At 45.6% G+C, this 22,045-nt stretch overlaps 1 protein-coding gene across 2 annotated transcripts in view; it reads right to left on the reverse strand.

Annotated features, from left to right (window-relative positions):
- GALNT17 (polypeptide N-acetylgalactosaminyltransferase 17) overlaps positions 1 to 22,045 on the reverse strand; it is a 553,074-nt gene that overhangs the window by 280,220 nt on the left and 250,809 nt on the right. For both annotated transcript variants that reach the window (XM_081054105.1, XM_081054106.1), the window contains exon 3: positions 12,061 to 12,227. In XM_081054105.1, coding sequence (XP_080910231.1) covers positions 12,061 to 12,227 — 167 coding nt within the window. The remainder of the gene's footprint in view (positions 1 to 12,060; positions 12,228 to 22,045) is intronic.

Below are 22,045 nucleotides of genomic sequence, written 5' to 3' on the forward strand. Positions count from 1 at the left end.
TTTAAGTACACAGTTCAGCAGTATTAACTACACCCACATTGTTGTACAACCATCTCCAGAACTTTTTCATCTTCCCAAACTGAAACTCTGTGCCCATTAAACAATAACTCTCCATTTCCCCTGGCCGAGGCCCCTGGGGCTAGCTAATCACCTTTTAAAAGGTAATCATGAGCAGTCAACATGACCCTGGACACCCAAGGAAAGCATGCAGCATGGGAGATATAAAGTAAATAATATAAAGAAAAAAGCAACTTGTGGAAACAGAATATGAAGGGAGAAAAACTAGAAAACAAAATTAAACATTATTAATATCCTCCAAGGGATAAGAAAATATATTGCTTCCATTAAATAAAAATAATATGTTATAAAAAGGAACTTTCAGAGAATAAAAATGAGCACTTGGAAGTAAAACCATGACAGCAGAAATAAAAATCATACTAAACAGAAGGGAAGGAAGATAAAATTAAAGAAAGCAAACAAAGCAGAACAAAATGGTAAGATAGCCGAGAAAAGAAACGTAGGGGTGGAATAATAGGAGGTGTTAAAGAGAGAAAAGAGAAATAATGCGGTGGAATTATCAATTAATATTCCAAGAAGTTTCCCGAAAACTGATAGACATCAGATTCCAGACTGAAGCTACTAAATGTCCAGCCCAGTGGTTGAAAATTGATCCACCACAGGGCTCATCATGGTGAATTTCAAAACTTTGGGGACAACATGACGATTCCACAGGCTTCCAGAAAGGAAAAGAAGTAATAGATCAGGAATTTGAACGCCTTTGGTTCTTTTTAAAATACACCGAAAGACAGAATATAATGGAGCAAAACCATCAAAATTCTGAAAGAAGTTTATGCCTAACCCGACCAGGCACCATTCACACAGAAGTTTAGAATAAAGTTTTCTTCAGACATGGATGATCTCAAAAGATTTGTATCTTCCTCCAGTCTTTCTTAAGAGGCTCCTAGTTGTGCATTTTACCAAAATAAGCAGGTAAACCAAGAAAGAGAACTGCACGGAGTCCAGCATGCGAGGGCGCCCAGAGAGGCCCAGGAGCATGCTACAGGGGCGTCCAAAGTGGCATGACGTAAGGGCATGGTGGCAACACGCCCGTCGCAGAGCAGGGTGACCAAGGCACACACACTGAGGGTTCCAGGTACTAGCGCTCTGGGATCTTACTGACCTTTAAGCTGAGGATAGATTCTCTGAAAGAGACAACAACTTTTAATACGAATTGATAATTTGTTCTCCAGATACGTGGTACCGACTCACCAAAAGTATATGAGTGTGTCTTTTTCTCTGTATCCTCACCAACACTGAATCTTATCAATCGTTGTCATCTTTGCTGTTCTGATGACTGAAATGATGTCTGAATGAGGAGAGATTGTCCACTTTCTTCCCTATAATTGGATGTTCTCAACACCGGCTGATGAAGTTTGAGCTCTCTCTACATGCCTGCTGCCTGGATCAGCAGAGAACATTCATTGCATCCCTCAGATATGGTCCGCTCTGACTTCCTCCAGGGGTAGACAGTCTGCCTTGATGAGGTCAGAAGCAGAAATCACAGAGCAGCCATTCCGTAGTCCAGATTTATGCCTTATGCTCAGGACCTCGCTCACACAGTAGCCCTGCCAGATGCCCCCGTGTGAATGAGCCCTATGCTTCCCTAAGCTGTCTCATGACTTAGCCATCTTTTCCAGAGAGGCTGTTGTAAACTCTAACGAAAGCACACGGGTCCAATGCTCTCGTTCCTGACATGGCGGAATAACAAGCATTTATCAATAAGTACAGTTTAAGTATTAGGTGAGTGCAAAGTAATTGTGGTTTTAAAGGTTAAAAACAATTGCCAAAACCACAACTACTTTTGAACCAACCTAATAATAGAAGAGCCAAGGAAACTAAACCCCAGCAAAATAAAAAAAAATTGAAAAGTAAGAAATAAAATTATCACTATTTGAAGATGAAATGACATTATATATAGGAAGCTCTAAAGAACATACAAACACATACTCACACACACATGCATAAAACTATTAGAACTAATAAACAAACTTAGAAAAATAGAAGGATACAAGATCAATATACAAAATCAGCTACATTTGTATACACTGGAAATTAAAAGTCCAAAAATAAAATTAAAATAATTCCGTTTAAAATCACATCAAAAACCTAAATATTTAACAATGAATTTATCAAAAGAAGAGCAAGATTTGTATATTGAAAACTATATGGGAGAGTAAAGGCTTGAACTGGAATATGGGAATAGAGAAAGTAAGCGTGCTGAAGAAACTGGAATACTCTAAATATCAAACTTTCTTTTACATAAACATAAGGGTAACAACTCAAAAATAATACAGCACTGAAATATATACTGTAATAAAAGAAGAAACAGAGGGAAACATCATAGAATACCACCACACAGAAATAAAAGACAACAACGAAGAGGCAAAGAAAGAATGGAGACACAGCCTTACCAGAAAACTAAAGATAGAATGACAGGAAATCCTCACGTATCAATAATCACCCTAAATGTAAATGGACTGAACTCACCAATAAAAAGGCACAGCGTAGCAGATTGGATCAAAAAACTAAACCCAACCACATGCTGTCTACAAGAGACACATCTCAGCTACAAGGACAAGCATAGACTCAAAGTGAAGGGGGTAAATTGACACTCCAAGAAAATGGTACCCAGAGAAAATCAGGTGTAGCCATAATGATATCAGATGAAACAGACTTCAGGGTGAAAAGATAACAAGAGACAAAGATGGACATTTCATAATGGTAAAGGGGACTATACAGCAAAAAGACATAACAGTCATCAATATTTGTGCCCCCAATCAGGGAGCACAGAAATATACCAAGCAACTACTAACAGAACTAAAGGGAGAAATTAAGGAAAACACAATTATACTAGGGGAGATTATAGAACATACTTTTAAAGAACGACTGGGTCAAAGAAGAAATTAGAGGAGAGATCAAAAGATACATAGAAACAAATGACAATGAAAATACATCCTACCAAAATATTTGGGATGCCGCAAAAGCAGTTTTCAGAGGAAAATTTATATCATTACAGGCCAATCTCAAGAGACAAGAAAAATCCCAAATAAGTATCCTCACATTACACCTTAAAGAACTAGAAAAAAAAGAACAAGCGAAACCCAAAGTCAGCAGAAGAAAGGAAATAACAAAAATCAGAGCAGAACTAAATGAAATAGAGAACAAAAAGACAATAGAAAAAATTAATGTGACAAAGAGCTGGTTCTTTGAAAAGATTGACAAAATTGACAAACCCTTGGCTAGACTCACTAAGATAAAAAGAGAGAAGACACTAATTAACAAAATCAGAAACAAAAAATTGGAAGTTATCATGCTCACCACAGAAATAAAAGGATCATCCAAGAATACTATGAAGGACTATATGCCACCAAATTCAGAAGAAATGGACAAGTTCTTAGAAACACATAGCCTTCCAAGGCTGAATAATGAAGAACTGGAAAATCTAAACAGGACGATCACCCGTAACAAAATTGAATCAGTCATCAAACACCTTCCCAAAAGCAAAAGACCTGGACCAGATAGCTTCAACAGTGAATTCTACCAAACCTTCAAAGAGGATCTAATACCAATCCTGCTCAAACTCTTCCAAAAAATTGGAGAAGAGACAATATTCCCTAACTCATTTTATGAGGCCAACATTACCCTGATACCAAAACCTGGTAAGGACAACACAAAAAAAGAAAACTACAGACCAATATCTCTGATGAATACAGATGCAAAAATCCTAAACAAAATTCTAGCAAATTGAATGCAACAATGCATTAAAAAGATTATTCCTCACGACCAAGTGGGTTTCATCACCGGGGCACAAGGATGGTTCAACATCCGCAAATCCATCACTATGATACATCACATAAACAAAATAAAGGACGAAAATCATATGATTCTATCAATTGATGCAGAAAAAGCATTTGATAAGATACAACATCCATTTATGATTAAAATACTTAATAAAATAGGTATAGAAGCAAAATACCTCAACATAATAAAGGCCATATATGACAAGCCCTCAGCTAATCTCATAATTAATGTTGAAAAGCTGAAGCCTTTTGCTCTACATTCAGGTACACAACAGGGCTGTCCCCTATCACCTCTGCTTTTCAACATAGTGTTGGAAGTTCTTGCCAGAGCAATCAGGCAAGAGAAAGAAATAAAAGGCATCCAAATTGGGAATGAAGAAGTTAAATTGTCACTCTTTGAAGATGACATGATGCTATATATAGAAAACCCTAAAGACTTCACCAAAAAGCTGTTAGAAACAATCAACGAATACAGTAAAGTTGCTGGATACAAAATCAACGTACAAAAGTCCATTGCTTTCCTATATACCAACAATGAAATCTCAGAAAGAGAAATACAAAAAACAATTCCTTTTGCAATTGCAGCAAAAAGAATAAAATACCTAGGAATAAACTTAACCAAAAATGTGAAGGACGTATGTGCTGAGAACTATAAGGCATTTTTGAAAGAAATTGAAGAAGACACAAAGAAATGGAAAGACATTCCGTGCTCATGGATTGGAAGAATCAACATAGTTAAAATGGCCATATTACACAAAGAAATATATAAATTTCATGTAGTCGCCATCAAAATCCCAATGGCATTTTTTAAAGAAATAGAACAAAAAAGCATCAGATTTGTTTGGAACCACAAAAGACCCCGAATAGCCAAAGCAGTATTAAAAAAAAAGAACAATACTGGAGGTATCACACTCCCTGACTTTAGCTTGTACTACAAGGCTACAATAATCAAAACAGCATGGTATTGGCAGAAAAACAGACACATAGACTAATGGAATAGAATTGAGAACCCAGAAATAAAACCACATAAATATGGACAGATAATTTTTGACATAGAAGCTAAAAACATACAATGGAGGAAAGACAGCCTCTTCAATGAATGGTGCTGGCAGAATTGGAAAGCCACGTGCAAAAGAATGAAACTGGACTTCTATCTGTCATCATGCACCAAAATTAATTCAAAATGGATCAAAGACTTAAGCATAAGACCTGACACAATAAACTGCATAGAAGAAAACATAGGTACTAAACTTATGGACCTTGGGTTCAAAGAGCATTGTATGAATTTGACTCCAAAGGCAATGGAAGTAAAAGCTAAAATAAACGAATGGGATTATATGAAACTTAAAAGCTTCTGCACAGCAAAAGAAACCATCGACAAAATAAAGAGGCAACCAACTGAATGGGAGAAGATTTTTGCAAACAGTGCCTCCGATAAGGGGCTATCATCCAAAATATACAAGGAACTCATGAAACTCTACAACAAAAAAACAAACAACCCAATTGAAAAATGGGCAGAGGACCTGAGGAGACATTTTTCCAAAGAGGACATACAAATGGCAAATAGACATGTGAAAAAATGCTCAACATCACTAATCATCAGAGAAATGCAAATGAAAACCACAATGAGATATCACCTCACCCCAGTCAGAATCGATATCATCAACAAGAGAAATAGTAACAAGCATTGGAGAGGCTGTGGAGAAAATGGAATCCTCATACACTGTTGGTGGGAATGCAGACTGGTGCAGCCGCTATGGAAGGCAGTGTGGAGGTTCCTCAAGAAATTACGAATAGAATTACCATATGACCCAGCAATCGCTCTCCTGGGCATCTACCGAAAAAAATCTGAAAACATTTACACATAAAGACACGTGTACTCCAATGTTCATTGCAGCTTTGTTTACGGTGGCCAAGACATGGAAACAACTAAAATGTCCTTCGATAGATGAATGGATAAAGAAGTTGTGGTATATATACACCATGGAATACTATTCGGCGGTAAGAAAAGATGATCTAGGAACATTTGTGACAACATGGATGGACCTTGAGAGTGTAATGAAGAGCGAAATAAGTCAGACAGAAAAAGCAGAGAACCATATGATTTCACTGACATGTGGTATATAAACCAAAAACAACAAAAGAACAAGACAAACAAATGAGAAACAAAAACTCGTAGATACAGACAATAGTTTAGTGGTTACCAGAGGGTCAGGGGGTTGGGGGGAGGGAGATAGGGATAAGGGGGATCAAATATATGGTGATGGAAGGAGAACTGACTCTGGGTGGTGAACACACAATGGGATTTATAGATGATGTAATACAGAATTGTACACTTGAAATCTCTGTAAATTTACTAACAATTGTCACCGCAATATATTTAATAAAAAAAAGAAAACTATAAAACGTTGTTGAAAGAGGTTAAACAAGACCTATATAAATATAAAGACAACCTATGTTTAGGAATTGGAATTAGTGTTAATATTGTTATGTTGACAATATTCCTCAAATTGACCTTTAGACTTAATGCAATCCCTCACAAAATTCCAACTGCCTTTTTGTAGAAGTGAGCAAGGTGGTCCTAAAATTCACAGGTCAATATACAGAACCCAGATAGATGAAATAACTTTGAAAAGAAGAACAAGGTTGGAAGACTCACACTTCCTGATTATGACTACAAAGGACCAGTTATCAAGACTGTCTGGTACTGGCATGAAGATAGAGACATCGATCAGTTAAACAGGATTCACAGTCCAGAAATAAGCCCTCACATTTCAGTCAGCTGATATTTAACAAAGGTGCCAGAACCAATCAATGGGGAAAGAATAAGCTTTTCAACAAATAGTAATGAGACAACTGAATACTTTCATGGGGGAAAAATGAATTTGGATCCCTAACGCAAACCACATACAAACATTAAGTCACAATCAATAAAAACCTACATGTAGGAGCTAAAAGTATAAAACTCTTAGAAGAAAACATAGGTGTAAATCTTTGTGCCCTTGGATTAGGCAACAGTTTCTTAGATATGATACCAAAAGCTCAAGCACCCAAGGGAAAAATAGATAAACTGAACTTCACTATAATTAAAAATGCTTTAACATCAAAGGATATTATCAGGAAAGTAAAAAGACAACCCATAGAATGGGAGAAAATAGTTGCAGATGCATTTACAAAAAAAAAAATACTTACGGAATATGTTTGATAAGAATGATTACCCAGAGTATATAAAGAACAATTACAACTCAAAAATTAGAGACAAATAACCCATTTTCAAAATGGGCAACAGATTTAAATAGACATTTCTCCAAATAAGATAGACTAATGGCAAATAAACACATGAAAAGATGCTCAAAATGATTAGTCATTAGGGAAATGCAAATAAAACCAGAAGATACCATGAACTAGGCTGGCTATAATTTAAAGACGATGAAAAATAACAAATTTTGGTCAGAAATGTGAAGAAATTGGAACCTTCATACTTTGCTGGTAGGAATGTAAAAAGGTGTAGGTGCTGTGAAAAACAGTCTGGTTGTGGAAAACAGTCTGATGGTTTCTCAAAATATTAGCCATAGCATTATCATGTGGCCCAGCAATTTCACTCCTAGGTATACATCCAAGAAAACTGAGAACATGTCCACATAAAAACTTAGACATGGATGTTCACAGCAGTATTATTCCTAATAGTCAAAAAGTGGGAAAAACCCAAATGTCCATCAACTGATGAACGGACAAAGAAGATGTGGTGTATCCTTATAATGAAATGTTATTTGGCAATAAAAAGGAATGAAGTATTGATACGTGCTACAGCCTGGATGAACCTAGAAAACCTTATGTTAAGTGAAAGAAGCCAGACACAAAAAGACATATATTGTAGATTTCATTTATATCAAATGTCCAGAATAGGCAAATTCATAGAGAGAAAAGGACCTTCGTGGTTGCCCAAGGAACTGGGAGAGACTGCTAATGGGTTCAGGATTTCTTTGGGGAGCAATGGAAATATTCTGGAATTAGACAGTGGCAATAGTTGCAAAACATTATGAATATACTGAAAGGCACTGAACTATACACTTTAGAATGTTGTGTTCTATGTTATGTAAATTATATCTCAGTTAAAATAAAGGAAAATAAACAAAAGATGATGTGGTGTATCAAGAATTACCATTGATATAATTCTGTGCACCTTTGCCCCTCAAAAAAATTTCAAGGCAAAATATGTTGAGGTTTGGGATATGGCCAGGAAGGATCACACTCAAGAGTAACTAACAGGAGGCATGTGGGAAAGGCAGGAGGAAAAGCGTGGAAAGACTTCCAGTCTTTGATGATGAGATAACTGAGAAGAAGGTAAAGCTCTTCACTGGAAATAACAATAAGAAACAGGTTTCCAAGGCTAGGAGGGAAATGGTAAGTTAGTCATTGGACCAACTGAGGTGATGCTTTTCAAGGGGCCCTGGACAGCCATCTAGGAGACAGAGGACACCGGTTTGGAGCTCGGGGAGAGGCTGAGCTGCTCTGGGCCGTGAGGACAGATCTGGGGTTGTTCAGAACCTGCACAATAAAGGACTACCCAGTGTCCTGATGGCAAGAATCATGAGTGATCCCGATGAAAGCAGGGAGCTAAGGAGGAGGAATAGTAGAGGAGAATCCCAAGAGAATGCTACCGGGGCCTCAGGAAGAGAAGAATGCCAGGAAGGAAGCCACCGACAGTGTCCAAGCAACATGCCGGTCAGAGCAGGGAGGTGCCCGCTGGACTGGGTGAGCAGTGATCACTGGCAAAATCATCTGAATCATTTCGGTTTAATGTACAAAAGTACAAAGAATTGCACTGTACTTGGGCTTAACTTAGGCCAATATCCGTATTCAAGCTCAATGAAACAAATTACTTTAAAAAAATAATAACCAGGGAAAAACCCTGACTTGCCTATGCACACAGATCCAGTCGCCTGGCTTTACTCACGCCTTCCCTAAGCCACTCTTCTCCTTCTCCTTCTTTTTTTTTTTCCTGAAAGAGTATTTTTATCTTGAATGGATGTGATAACATATGGAAGCAGGGGGCTATGTTCCCACCTGAGCTAATCTTGACCAGCCTGAGAATGGACCATTCTACCCTCATTAAAATAATGTTCACAGAGCTTTTTTAATTAAAAGGGAAATATGCTTCACAGTTTAGGTGGAAAACGAGAACACTAACTTGTTTTTACTATAGGATCTTAACTATGTAAAAGGTGCATTAAAAACAGGGTGAGAACATGGGCAAATAAGCAGTTGCTTCTGGCTAGTCTCTGCAGTATTTGTTTTTTCCAACTATATGTGCTTTTGACACATTTGAATTTTCCTACAAAGAGCATGCCTTACTTTTAAGATCAGAAAAAATGGTAATGCTGAAAAAAATGTTATAATTAAACTCGAAACAGAAGGTAAGCAGGAATAAAAATATTAATGCTGAACAAAGTAAATGGAAGGCAAAAAAAAAAAAAAGGTATGTTTTGAAGATAAAGGGAGCATTACATAATGGTAACAGCCACCACTAATAATGAAGCCACGCAGATACAAATCTATGTTGCCACAGAAACTGACAACAAGCTACAGAAATCAAACATTATTAGGAACATGGAAAAGAATAGTCACTGTAGAAGGAGATGTTAAAACACCGTTATCAAAAAGATGTAAGAAGATAAACTCGTAGTCAAATAGACAAAATTGATGCCAGGCAGGAATTCAATTCCATGATTACAGTGTAGGGTTCTTTTCGAGTTTATATAGGATATTTACAAAGCTCAATAAGACTAGTCACAAGGGAAAAAATGTCAACAAAGAAAAAATGTTAAATTTCTCTTCCCATTAAAGAAAGGCACTTCTGGCCTGGAGAAAGTATAGAGGCTAGAGCAGGAGAAAGAAATGAGAGAAATGCCATCAACATGGTCCACTCCAGGTACCCTAGGTATTTGGGGGGACAGGGAAGGATGACTAGGAATTAACTTTATGGTCAGACTAAACCAAATACCTCTTCCTGCTTTTTCTCACCCACTCAGCATCTCCATTTAAACCATAAGTGTGAGCCACTGAAATGGTACCTATCTCAGTGGGTCTCACAGTGTGGTACCAGCAGAATCAGCAATACCCAGGAGTTTGTGAGAAATGCAAATCCTTAGTACCCCCTCCACCTTCAGAAGCTGAACCTCATCCAAGGTGGGGCTCCAGGAGGTTCCCACGTGAAAGTATCTGGTGTTAAAGGTGTATCAACACCCAGGCTCCCTGAGCCCTGAGCAGGGTGACTGAGGGGAGGGTTTTACAAGGCTCCCAAAGTTCTCTTGGGATGAAGCTCCCATCGTCCACAGTACCAATCTGCCTGAAACACCTTTGGGGGTGCCTTCCCTTCCCAGTGCTACCTCCCCACTCTCTTCTCCACTTCCCAAATACAAAAATGCTCTCAAATTTTTGTGTCAGGGTCTGCGTTGTGGGGAAGGCATGCCAAGACATCTACCAGAGACCCTGCTGCTCGTGTTCTGGCCAGGCCTGGCTTGGGCTTGCATTCCTTCCTCTCTGGCTGGGCTCTGCAGAGATGCCCTTGGGAGAGGCAGCCCCACTGGGGCAGCTCAGTCCAGCGCTCACCGTTCGCTCTCTCCTCTGGGGTTGATAGCTCTTCTCTGCAGCACCTCCAGCCACTCTGCTGCCAGCCCCTTGCCCTTCCAGCTTCATTGCTCCCTCCCTCCTGGGTGACACTCACCAAGGCTCAGCTACCAGCGAGGCCCTTTGGAACAAATTCCTGCCTAGAAGCGGAGGTACAGATATGCAAGCCATAGCGCTGTCACTGCTGGAGCACCCACAGCTTGCTGAGGCAGCACAGAGAGGGCCTTACGATCATGTCAGCAAAGACTTCTCCGAGAAGGTGACACGTGTGGAACCTGGGGAATTGGTGGGACTTAGCCAGCAAATGGGGGGGAGGGGTGAGCAGTAGGGTCTGGGGGTACTGCTGAAGCAAGAGGTCTGCAGTGGGTGCAGAAAGGCTGCAGAGAGGCCGTTGAGCTGCTAGAGAGAGAGACTTTGCCAGATGACTCAGAGACACCCTCGCAAGAAGACTCCCAATGTCAGTTTTAGAAGAATCTGTAGATAATGAAATGGCCAGAAGGAACAGAGAAAAATAGGGATGTGAAAAATTCAGCAAATGACCCATCTGTCCTCATAATCTGGACGCCCAGGAGAGGGCAGGGGCCTGAGTGGCATATCTCCCAGTCCAGGCGCCCTCAGGCCCTTCACTTGCAAATGTACTGCTGACTCAGAAGGGCGAGGGGGACTTCAGCTGTTGGGCCAATGAAACGTGATAGGCTCATCCTGCAGCTCCTGAAGGTAACGGGGTGCAAACAGGGCCTGTGGCTTGTCGTGCCTCTTGCTCGCCCTCTCCTGACCAGGAGGCACACAGGTAATCCTTCCCTACTCAGCATGCAATAGCAACGGCTTCAGCCTGACCCTTAATTCTCAGTTGCTTAGAAGGTAAACCTTAAGCATGCACCCTGCTGGCTTGCTTTTCTGTCATCAGTTTGTGAGGGTTTGTCCCTGCAGTGAACACAGTGAGTTCTGTAGGCTCTGAGCTGCCACAAAGGCATAATAGCCTAACCAAGCCCCCCAACCACCTCGACACCAGGCCTTCGTCTCCAAGGACCTCAAAGGATTTTTGCCATCACCATCCAGTATTTGCTTGCTTCATTTCTTTATTGTTTTAATTGAGCCACCATTCCTAACAGAGCTAAACTCCAAAAGGCCTGCAAACACTGCTCATTTCCACCTACAGTCATTGCAGCCACAGTGGCCCAGTGGGGAATCCCAGGATAAGATGAGCAGTTCCCGTCACAGGACAGAATGTCACCTTTCTTTTGCCTCTCAGAAAAAGACAACAGAGATGGGGTTGAGAGTCGGGGGTGCAGAGGAATTCAGCCCTTCAAGGTCATCTTCTTTAGGGAGTAGGAAGAGGGAAAGAAAATTAGTCTAAAACCATAACCAGTCCCTAGAGGACTCGAGGATGAATGAGCCAGCGTTTGCCTAGCCGTCTTCCTCTTAAACAGCTCCCACTGCCCGGGAACAGGAGACAAAGACACCTGGGCTCACTTGAAATGAAAAGGGGCTCTGACCGCCCCCGCCCGCTGATGTCCTACTTGTACATCTGCCTCTCCAGGAAGCTCCTGCAGCCCCCCCGCCCCCGTACCTTCATCACTGTTGTCGTCCACCAGGATGATTTCCTTCAGCAGCTGTGTCGGCGTATGGTTGACAGCACTGTGGACCGACCGCAGGATCACAGACAGGGCCTCGTTCACAAAGATAAAGATGATGGATATCTGGGGCAGCTCCTTGTTGTACTTGAGCTCCTTACACCTGGGAGGAGAGCAGAGGAGAGTGGAGTCAGACGAAGGTGGAAAGCACGGGGCTGTTTCTGACACAACAAGGATTTCAGCCCAAGCCTCGTACATGTTCTCTCCCGGCCTCTTCTGGTTAAGAACTGAGAATAAAACCAAGGAGGAGAGCATTAATGGATCCAGCCCCACATCGCCCGAACTTCGCTCCCTGCCCGAATGCGAACCGTCAGTCTTAGGCACACATCCGCTGTATCACAGGCTGCTGTGCCCACACTTAACCCCTCATCCCACATCAGGCCCACCTGCCTGACTGCCCACTGTGCGCACCTGCAGTTCTCTGTCTGGAGCCCCACTCAGCAGTTACCCGGCCCCATCAGCTCTCATCCAGAGACCGCTGGAGGGTGATGCTAAATACCCAGGCTCCCTGGGTCCCTTGGCAGGTTGATTCTGAGGGCTGGGTTTTACGAGGCTCCCAGGAACCCCCTTGGGATGAAGCTCCCATCGTCCACAGTAGCAATCTGTATGACATCCCCTTTGGGGGTGCCTTCCCTTCCCAGTGCTACCTTCCCATACTCCTCTCCACCTCCCCAAAAAAGTAATGCTCTCAAATCTCTCAGGGTCCATTCCTGAGGGAATGTGTACTAAGACATCTACCAGAGACCCTGTTCTCATGGAGCTTACATTCTAGAAGACGTAAAACACACATGTAAATAATCATAATCAAGGAAGCGTGTCCTCTGCCTGCATACGAGTGTGTGGCCTGGCACAACCCAACTCTTCCTGCCAGGGTTCTGAGACTCTCCCTGGGGCAGGTGATGGCACCACCGGCCTAAGACCCAGCAACTCTTCCACCCCCAAAGTGAGGGGAGAATGCCTTTCATTCAGGCTGGACTCAGGGGCAGAGTACAGGGGCCTCCCTGGGGTCCCCAGTCACGTAAGAGATGACGAATACCTAGGGTACAAGCTCTGCATGGCCCAGTCACGGGAGCACCCACATTCTGTGGGGGAGTCCGGGAGTCTGGTTTCATGCTTAGTCTGAGCCCCACTGGAAATACTACATGGAAACAGTGGAACGGCGTACGGAGCTCGTACATTTCAATGCCTTCCCCTTCGCCTTGCATGATTCTGCACAACATAGAGCATAATGGGGGAGAGAGCAGAACACGGACGGCGGATGAAGGAACGGAGTGAGCAAAGCAGCACCGGAGAGGGAGCAAGAAATATGGCTGCTTTTTATGCTGACCAGCTTGGCCTGTGTCGGGCCATATTAATCACATAGGCAATTTTCGGAAGAAAATAAAGTTTTGTTACAATATACATTTGTGTCTCCTGGAAGAGACCGTCCAGGGACCCACTGATCATGCAGCCTCATTTTTACCACATTGCTGTAAATTCACTTCTGGGGCTGCCTGGGAGATTAGAATGATTCCTGGCAGGCTCCTGGGCAGTCAGCGGGGATCATCTCATTTACTGTGTGATGATCCGAGGGAGGAGGGCACCCTACAAGGTCCCTCAGAGACCCTTCAACTGGGGACTGGCAGCCATCGGAACCTGGTAGGCTGGCAGCTGCTTCTTCTCAGCTCATTACTCACCAGCCCGTGCACGTGAGCACACAACCGTTTACACCCACCCACGCCGAGCATTCATTCCTGGGGCTGCTTTCTTTGGTCCTTTGTTTTTAACAGCTTCTGGTCCTTCAAATTAAGAAGCAAAAAGTCCAGACTACACTATACCAGCACCGTCTGCTCCACCCCCAGGCAATGGGGTCATGCTGCCATGGAGACTGAGTTGTGAGTCTAGCCTCTTGGCCAGAGCAGGCAACACCCCCTGGTGAAACGGGAAACGTGGGAGCCCCAGGGGAGCAGGGGTGGATCATGCCCCTTCATGGGCCAGGGAGGCCATTCAGTAAATCATGGGGATTTCAGACGTGAGAAGTGCTCTGCTACACACTGGACATGTTCCCCTGGGCACACTGCTATGTTTTCACCTCCACAACTGTCACCATGATCTTCACCATCCCGAGCTCTGGGTGCCTGGCTAAGGTCCTCGTACGGATCAAGTGATACCGCCTAGAGAGCCCCATGAAAATGCAGTGCAACAACTCATGGAGAGATGTAGTCTGCCTAGCTGGTCCCTCTGTCCTCCCTTCTGGCTCCTTTGTTCTCTTGTATATTCCCTATCACCATCAGCCAGGCTTCCAGAGTTTCCGCTCAACACAGACCCCTCCTGCAGAACGCACCCAGGACTCTCCTCCCTCACAGGGCCCAGGTATCTAAGTTTGCCCGCTTACAACCTTTCACCTCTTCTGTGCCCGAGGGCCTTTGGGTTCCACGATAGGCAGACACTATGAAGACAGGCATTATTATGAAAATCAGCATTATTTTTGTAGGTCTTTAAACTCCAGGGCACTAGGCTCTGTCTTAAAATCTCTAACCTGGTTTGTTGCCTGATATGTGGCAAATGAGCAGAATATGTTGGTGAGATGGACAACCGAAGTTTTAAGCACCTTCTGTACGGAGGAAGCACTGACAGATATTACATTACTTCCACTCACACAGGGCAGAAGATGAGTGTGGGAAGCAAGATTACAGGTGGATGGGGCACAGAAAGAGAGAGGCTCGCAGACCACAGAAATGAGAGAGACTGCACAGGGGACGAGATCAGACAAGGCTCCTGCCCCAAGGTGTGGCTGCTGAAACAATTGTCCCAATGGCTCTCAGGATACTGTGTCCAAACCTCACATATCTGGGTAGCCCACACCCTGTAGACTGGGGCTGACTGGAAAGAAGACCCTCCCCTCACTCTTGAGTTCCTGCAGAGCTGAGGGAGTGGAAGGTGCCCAGTGCCCAGAGCCCCCGTGGTGGGCATGGCACTCCCTGGGTAGCCCCAGTGATGGCCAGTGCCAAGCAGACTGGGCAGGCAGACCTGGGAAAGGGAGCAGTCAGCTTGGCTTCAAGCCCCGTCTCTACATAACGGAACATACAGGATCAGATACATTTCCTGCCTCCCTGATGCCTTCCAGGCTGCAAAATCCAGGTAAGAGTATCCTGAGAGGTGGTGAGGATAAAAGGATAGATGCCTTTCAATAGATTGAAAGGCACTCAGGGAGTGAGGAGAGAATGGCACTCCACAGAAATGGCAAAATACCTCAAAATCTATAGCAGGCTGTGCGTGTGCGTGTGTGTGCGCGTTGTGTGCTCCCTCTAGCAGCAGACTCAGATCTGGGTCCCCAAATCACAAATTTCCTTTCACTAACTAGTCAGTAAGCAATAAACAGTCCTTCGTCTAAAGCAGACAGTTGGCAGGAAAGCAATCTTCAGGTCTGGCTCAGCGTCAGTGAGCGCTCCAGGCCTGAGGGGCTAAAGCATCTCAAGACCAGGCGCCTCACCTCAAAGGGCTCACAGGGAACAGATTTTTGTGAAGCTGTTCTCATAGAGAAAAGAAACAAAGTTAGGTCTTTTAGATGCCTTACGTCTGTCTACCCGACTGTCTGTCCAGCTGTCATGTATATGCCTGAGATGCTTCCTCGAGTTCAGTAACTCCCCTTGGGTGACCTGTTTCCCCTCCCTCATCACCCTCACCTCAGAGCCCTTGACATTGACTTTGCTTAACATTGAAAGTGCCCATGCTCTTACTTCACTGATGGTGAGTAAGAAGAGGGGTGCCAGGAGACCTGGCTGCCACTGAGAACCCACCTCAGGCCATCACAGTTGATGTGCAAGGTCAAGGGCAGAGGCCTCCAGCAGGGCAGAAATCAAAGCCCAAAGAGTCGGCCACACCCTCTCCTAAGCAGACCCCTGCCTGTGACCACCTTTTAAGGAAACATCTTATATGACCCCAAAGTGGTCCAGATGAGAGGAATCAAGACACACTGTGACCCAGTCTGCCAACCTGAAACCAAAACGATGATACCAAACATCCCCACTGTTGTAAAAGAATGTAGATGCAGTGTGGTTCAGGAGACCCAGGAGTTTACAGACGATGATGGTAATAATAACCAACACATTCCTAGCAGCCTACATGCCAAAACTGCTGGAAGCTTCCATGCACCATACTGTCTCGTTTAATCGGCAGTGCAGCCTTATCAGAGGTAGGCAGTGCTATCATCCCCATTTCACAGATGAGGACATTGGGACACAGAGAGGTGAAGTCACTTGTCCTAAGTCACACAGCAAGCCTGCACCAAGATTGCCTGGATGTGAATTTCATCATCTGCTGTTTAGACTCTCCCAGGTGCCCCTGCCAGACCAAGGCAGGGGGTGGTAGCTGCAGCAGACAACCCCCCCCAGCTTCTAGCCCAGCCCCCCTAGGTGGGAGACCCTGGCTGAGTTATTCAGTCGATCTGCGCCTCAGCTTCCTTACCTCTGATCTAAAGGCTCCGACTAGGAGACGGCCCTCCGTGACTTGCTGCACCACGTTTGTGGCCTGCGGGGGCAGAGTGCAGATAAGGGCAGTTCCTGTCAAGTGGGATATGGGTGAGCAACAGCCAGCCCTCCACACCCAGGATTAATAAGGTGGAACGTGGGCAAAGCTCATAGTGGTTGGCTGTGAATCTGAGCAGGGTGGAGCTATCAATGGCCAGGACCCCCACTAAAGGACCCCCCCACACACAGAGAGAATCCACGCCTGCCCTGGGCCATATAGAAGTGTAACATAGATCCTGCTGCTAATGAGGATCTTTGGTCCTCGTGCGCCAAAGCCCAACTGTCTGGCCTCCATCCCCTGGGGCAGAGTCAGAAAGGGGTGCACCTGTGTGTGTGCCCCGGATGGCTAGGTGGAGCCAGTTCAGGCAGGTGCCCACAGTCCCGCACTCAGGCTCCAGTTCTGTGCCTGGTCCCATTCCTGGCCATTAGTTCCTCAGGTCCCATCTAAAGTGATGGTTCTCCTTCCAGGACCTACCTGGTTTCTCTGTGTCACTTGGCTCACGTGACCCATCACTGTGGGGCCAATCTGCAGGGCGTTCCTAGCTGCTCCCCTCAGTTCTGGCTCCCAGGTGCAATGACAGCCCTGACCCTCAGTCTCTGCCCAAAGGTCTGCCTCACCCTAGTGAAGGGACCAGTTACTGAGCAGCCCCTGAGCTCTAACCTGCTGTCAGTAACGGACAGTCCTGGGTTTTGACAGCTAAGACACACCCAACACTCTACCACGGCAGTTAGGGACTCAGTGCAGTAAATGCTAGGTGTCCGATGGCTGTACTTCCACCAGCCCTGATGGATGAGCTGAGTGGATGAAGAGGCAGGTGAGTTGAGCTATGAGCTGGATTTGAAAGATGGATCAATGGGTCAAACTTGCACGGCCAAGAACACAAGGAGGGGCGGACAGTTAGAGCTCCTCAGAGCACACAGAGGCACCAGGGTCCCCTTATTTTCTCTTCCAGAGCCTTCCAGAAGAAATCTGTCTACGTTTGTTTAGAGATGGAGTAGTAAAGAGCCAGGTCTTGGAACCACAGACTCACATCAAGCTCTGCAAATTCCTATGAGGCTGATTTTCATTTTCAAAGTGCTTCAAAAACAGGCATAAGGTCACAAAGACCCATTAATCAAGATTCTACAGCTGACAAGTCTGTGTTCTCAGTGCCAGGTCTCTACACGCAGCTTGCCAGGCTCCAGGAGGCAACATGGACTGAAATGAGAGGGAGGAAAGTGCAGAGAGCCAAACAGAATAGGTAGTTTGAGTCAGAAAACACAACCTTGCCATCCCAAGAGCAGCCACGCTCTAATGAGAAAACTCTTGAGAACTGACAGACTTAGGACACATGTTAACATCCAGTCCTCCCACTGCTGTGGGCGGAAGTAGGAGGTGAACACTCCTTTTGTGAGTACCTGCGTCATCACCAATCTACACATCAGGTCCATTTCAGAACGGAGAGCCCAGGGCTTTGAGCATCTCCCTTATACATTCTGAATGTGCTTCCGTATAAAAGCAAGGCTGGAATGCACCCCTGTGCCACCCCCATTTGCACTTCCACAACTGGCACACCTGTTCCCCAACTTCAGGCCACACTCTACCTTGACCTGGACACAACCTTGCTGGTCAGCATCAGGTACGCTGGAAGCCCACATTCTCACACTGAGAGGCGAAAGGGCTCCATGCCCAAGAAAGCATTAGTGTGGCCTAGCCCCTTGGTAATACGGTTCATTTTTCCAACAGTGATATCCAGTCGCCAGGGAGAAGTCTCAGGAAGGAAAGACAAAGGTCTGCATTCCATGTGGCCGTGCGAACCGAACCACAAGCTTCACCATAGCTGTGGCTGTTGTATGCCAGTCCAAGCTCCCCAAGCCAGGGGTATGACCCAGCAAGTGTAGAAATGGGGCTCCTCCTTGGAAGCCCTACTGCAAAAGCACCGACACTCCTGAGCCTGGAAATGGCCACGAACACATGCTGTGCGTGCTGACAGACACACAACATCAGAACGCCCCACAGGCCTTCTACGGCTTACACTGCCCACAACCTCACTTTGTCTCCATCAAGGGGACACTCCCCTCCCACTTCTGTCTCGCTCCATGTCTGGACGTGGGCTGGATTATAAGGTCAAGTCACCATGTAAATCGAACTGCCTGTGACGGCTGATTGTATGTGGTAACGTGGCTAAGCCACAGTACCCAGATATTTGGTCAAACATTATTCTAGATGATTCTGTGAAGGTGTTTTTTAGAAGAGATTAACATTCAGAGCCTAGGCTTGGAGTAAAGACGATTACCCTCCACAGTGCAGGCAGACCTCAGCCAATCAGTGGAGGCTTGTAAGAGAAAAAAAGACTCAAGCACCTGAGGAAGAAGGACTTCTGTGAGCAGATGGCTTTTGGACTCTGCAACCTCAGCTCCTCCCTGGGTCTCCACCTCGCCTGCAAGCCCTGCAGATTTTGGACAAGCCAGCTTCTTTAATTGTGTAAGCCAAATTCCTTAAAATAAATCTCTCTTTTTCTCCCTCTTTAGATAGACAGATGACAAATAGACAGACAGACAGACAGACAGACATTTTATTGGTTCTGTTTCTCTAGAGAACACTCTCAGATATATGGTCCTGTAGTACGGAATAAAAGATTATATCAGATTGAGGTGTCACCATCTCATCAGAACTGTGTCATTCCAGTCCCTCGGTCCCATCACAGCCTCGGACACCACCTCGGCACAGCCAGGAAGCCTCTGACCCACACGACATATGACCAGAAGGACTACCTTCTTGGGATCACTGCAGTGGAATTATCTTAAAACTTCCATGACCTTTCCTGGACCTCACCACTGCCCAGAGCTGCTGCACCTCAACCATCTTCACCTTCAGCAACTACAACCTCCTTTCACTTCAGTTCTCCCATCTCGTTCTCCCCTAACACCTACTCTCAGTCCTCCACACGACCTCCCGGTCCCGGGCCACTCTGATTTCTCCAGGACATTAGCCCTTCCCTGGCATCACGTTCTTCCACGCTCAGCTGAAATCCATGCACTGCCCCGCAACCTTGCCCTGCCTTTACCCTCTTCGTTCTCTTGGCCTCTTTCCCACCAGCCCCAAAGAACCCCAGCTTGGGATCAGTTGTCCATCTGACTCTCCTCTCCTTCACAGGGGCTGATGAAACTGCTGGAAAAAGTCACCACAGCTGCAGTGGTGACAAGACAGATCTGGGGTCTCTAATCCCCATGGAGCCCTTAGAGCTGCCCAGCAGCCTTCTTTGCAACACAGGTCAGGGCCCTCAATCCTCGTGCCCACCACCACGTGCCCTACTTAACTTGGGCCAAGATTCCTGTCGCAGCAACTGTGCTTCTATGCCACAGAGGAAACCGAGGCTATAGCAGGAATTTCTGAGTGGCCGCAACCCTGTGGCACCAGCCTAGCACCACCCAGCAGCCTGTTAGAAATGCACATTCTCAGGCCCACCCAGCCCCACTGGATCGGAATTCCGAGTCAAGCTCTGCAGGTGATTCTTCCGCATGTGGGAACAGGAACGTGACAAGAGCGTCCCTAGACCCCTTCCCCCCTGCAAACTTATTGACCTCTGAGCTGAGCCTTGAAGGAAGCAGAGTCAGAAGGTCAGAGCTCACCCCGTCCCCATGCTGTTGACTCCCCAGCGTCCTCCTACCTCAGGGCCTTGCTTCACCCACCATTCTCTCTCCTCTGTCTTCAATTCCTTTGAGAGCACCCCACCCTTTGTCTTTAGGAGTCAAATCAAAATCATGACCCGTTCAACATGTCCAACAAATCACTAGATTCTGGATATTTTGCCACCTTTAGGGTCCTTTATGCCATTCATGCATCCCACCCATTTCTACTGCCTTAGCTGCACTCCTCATCAATTCCCTCCAGCATGACACGAAAAGCCACCTCACTGGTCCCTGGCCTCCAGTCTGGCCCTCTGCAGCCAAACCCCATCCTGTCCACCCCATTGATTCCAGAAAGTTCTTTATAAAAGGCAAATGTGGTCATATCACCTCTTCTCACACCGTCCCTCTGCCCTTCCATAGCTTCTGGAATGAGGCTCAGACTCCTCTGTGCAGCACCCCGCTGAGCCCGCTTATCTGCTCAGCTTCCCCCCATGCCCCGCATTCCTCCAGCCACTGCACACTGTTCGCATTTCCCGGAGCTGGGAATGCTGGCTCTCAGCTCACACACACTTGTCTGTCTGCCTAAGCGCTGCTCCTGTGCCCAGCATCCTCTCCTCCCACCAGCCCCAGCTTCGGGCCCCCTGCCAGACCCCCAGCAGGATGACTACATTCTCTCCCTCTGCACACCGCCACCCTCGTGCTCTTCACTCTTCCTTCCCATTGCAGGGTAGCTAGTGGGTCTTTATTTTTCTTTACCCAGCACAATACGTGGCAGATAAATGGTGACTGAATGAACATATGAAAACCCTCCTGCTTTCTCTATTTATTCCCTCTGTTCCTCTTGCGCTCAAAGGCATCCCTGATCTCCTCCCACAATTAGAACTTTGGTGACGGCACCTCAACACGGAAAGATACCATTCTGGGCACAACTCCCTGCTGTCTCGCTGGATTTACTAATCAGGCCTCAAATTCTCAAAGCTGCTTGGGTCACTTGCATTAACTAGCCCAATACTCTCTTTTTACTTCCCTCCTCACCAAGCCTTTCCTGTAGTCCTAGGAAAAAGTGGTATCATTTGTAGCAACAGCAAACCTTGCAAAATCACATGTGGGGCTGAATAACTGAGATGTACCAGGCCGCTCTTGTAGAGCTCCCATGAATAGGGAAAACGCACACTTTGCTGAGTGGCTTCACTTCCTCCGGCTGCAGGCACAGCACACCTCATCAGATCAGTGTCCGCTCAGAGAAGCCTCCGGGACAACCGCCTGCTCCAGCCTGTGAGGCCCTGTGTGTCCCGCCTACCAGTGGCACTGGGCCTATTTTCACGAACCAAGATCCAGCTGGCTCCACGCATGGCATGCGTTCTTGTACTGGCTCCACGGAGCCCCATGAAAACCCTCATAAATTCAATGCCGCGTGTTGTGGGTGTAGGAGTATTTGTTTGTTTTTGGGGAGAGAATTCATACATTTCCTCAGCTTCCCACAGGAGCACGATGGAGAGGATGAAGCCGGCTGCACAGGCACAGCATTGTTACCAGCGTGCAGTCCCATGCCTGGTCACACACCAGTGCCCATGCCCTGTTTCAAGCAGCTTAGGCTCCACACAGCGCTACCGTCCCCTTGGCAGCCTGGTTCCCATAAACATTTACTTTGGAATATTCCCCAAGCCATTTTTGTGTTAGCGCTGATCACCCACTGGCTCCATGGCCTCCTGGGAAGTCGCGTTTTCTGAGTTGTGAAACATTGCTTTTCCAAGGACAAGACAATTGTCATTAGCCAGAAAATCCACGAAAGTCAGCTCCA

The sequence above is a fragment of the Rhinolophus hipposideros genome (genome assembly GCF_964194185.1).
Source record: "Rhinolophus hipposideros genome assembly, chromosome: 7".
Classification (NCBI taxonomy): Eukaryota; Metazoa; Chordata; class Mammalia; order Chiroptera; family Rhinolophidae; genus Rhinolophus; species Rhinolophus hipposideros.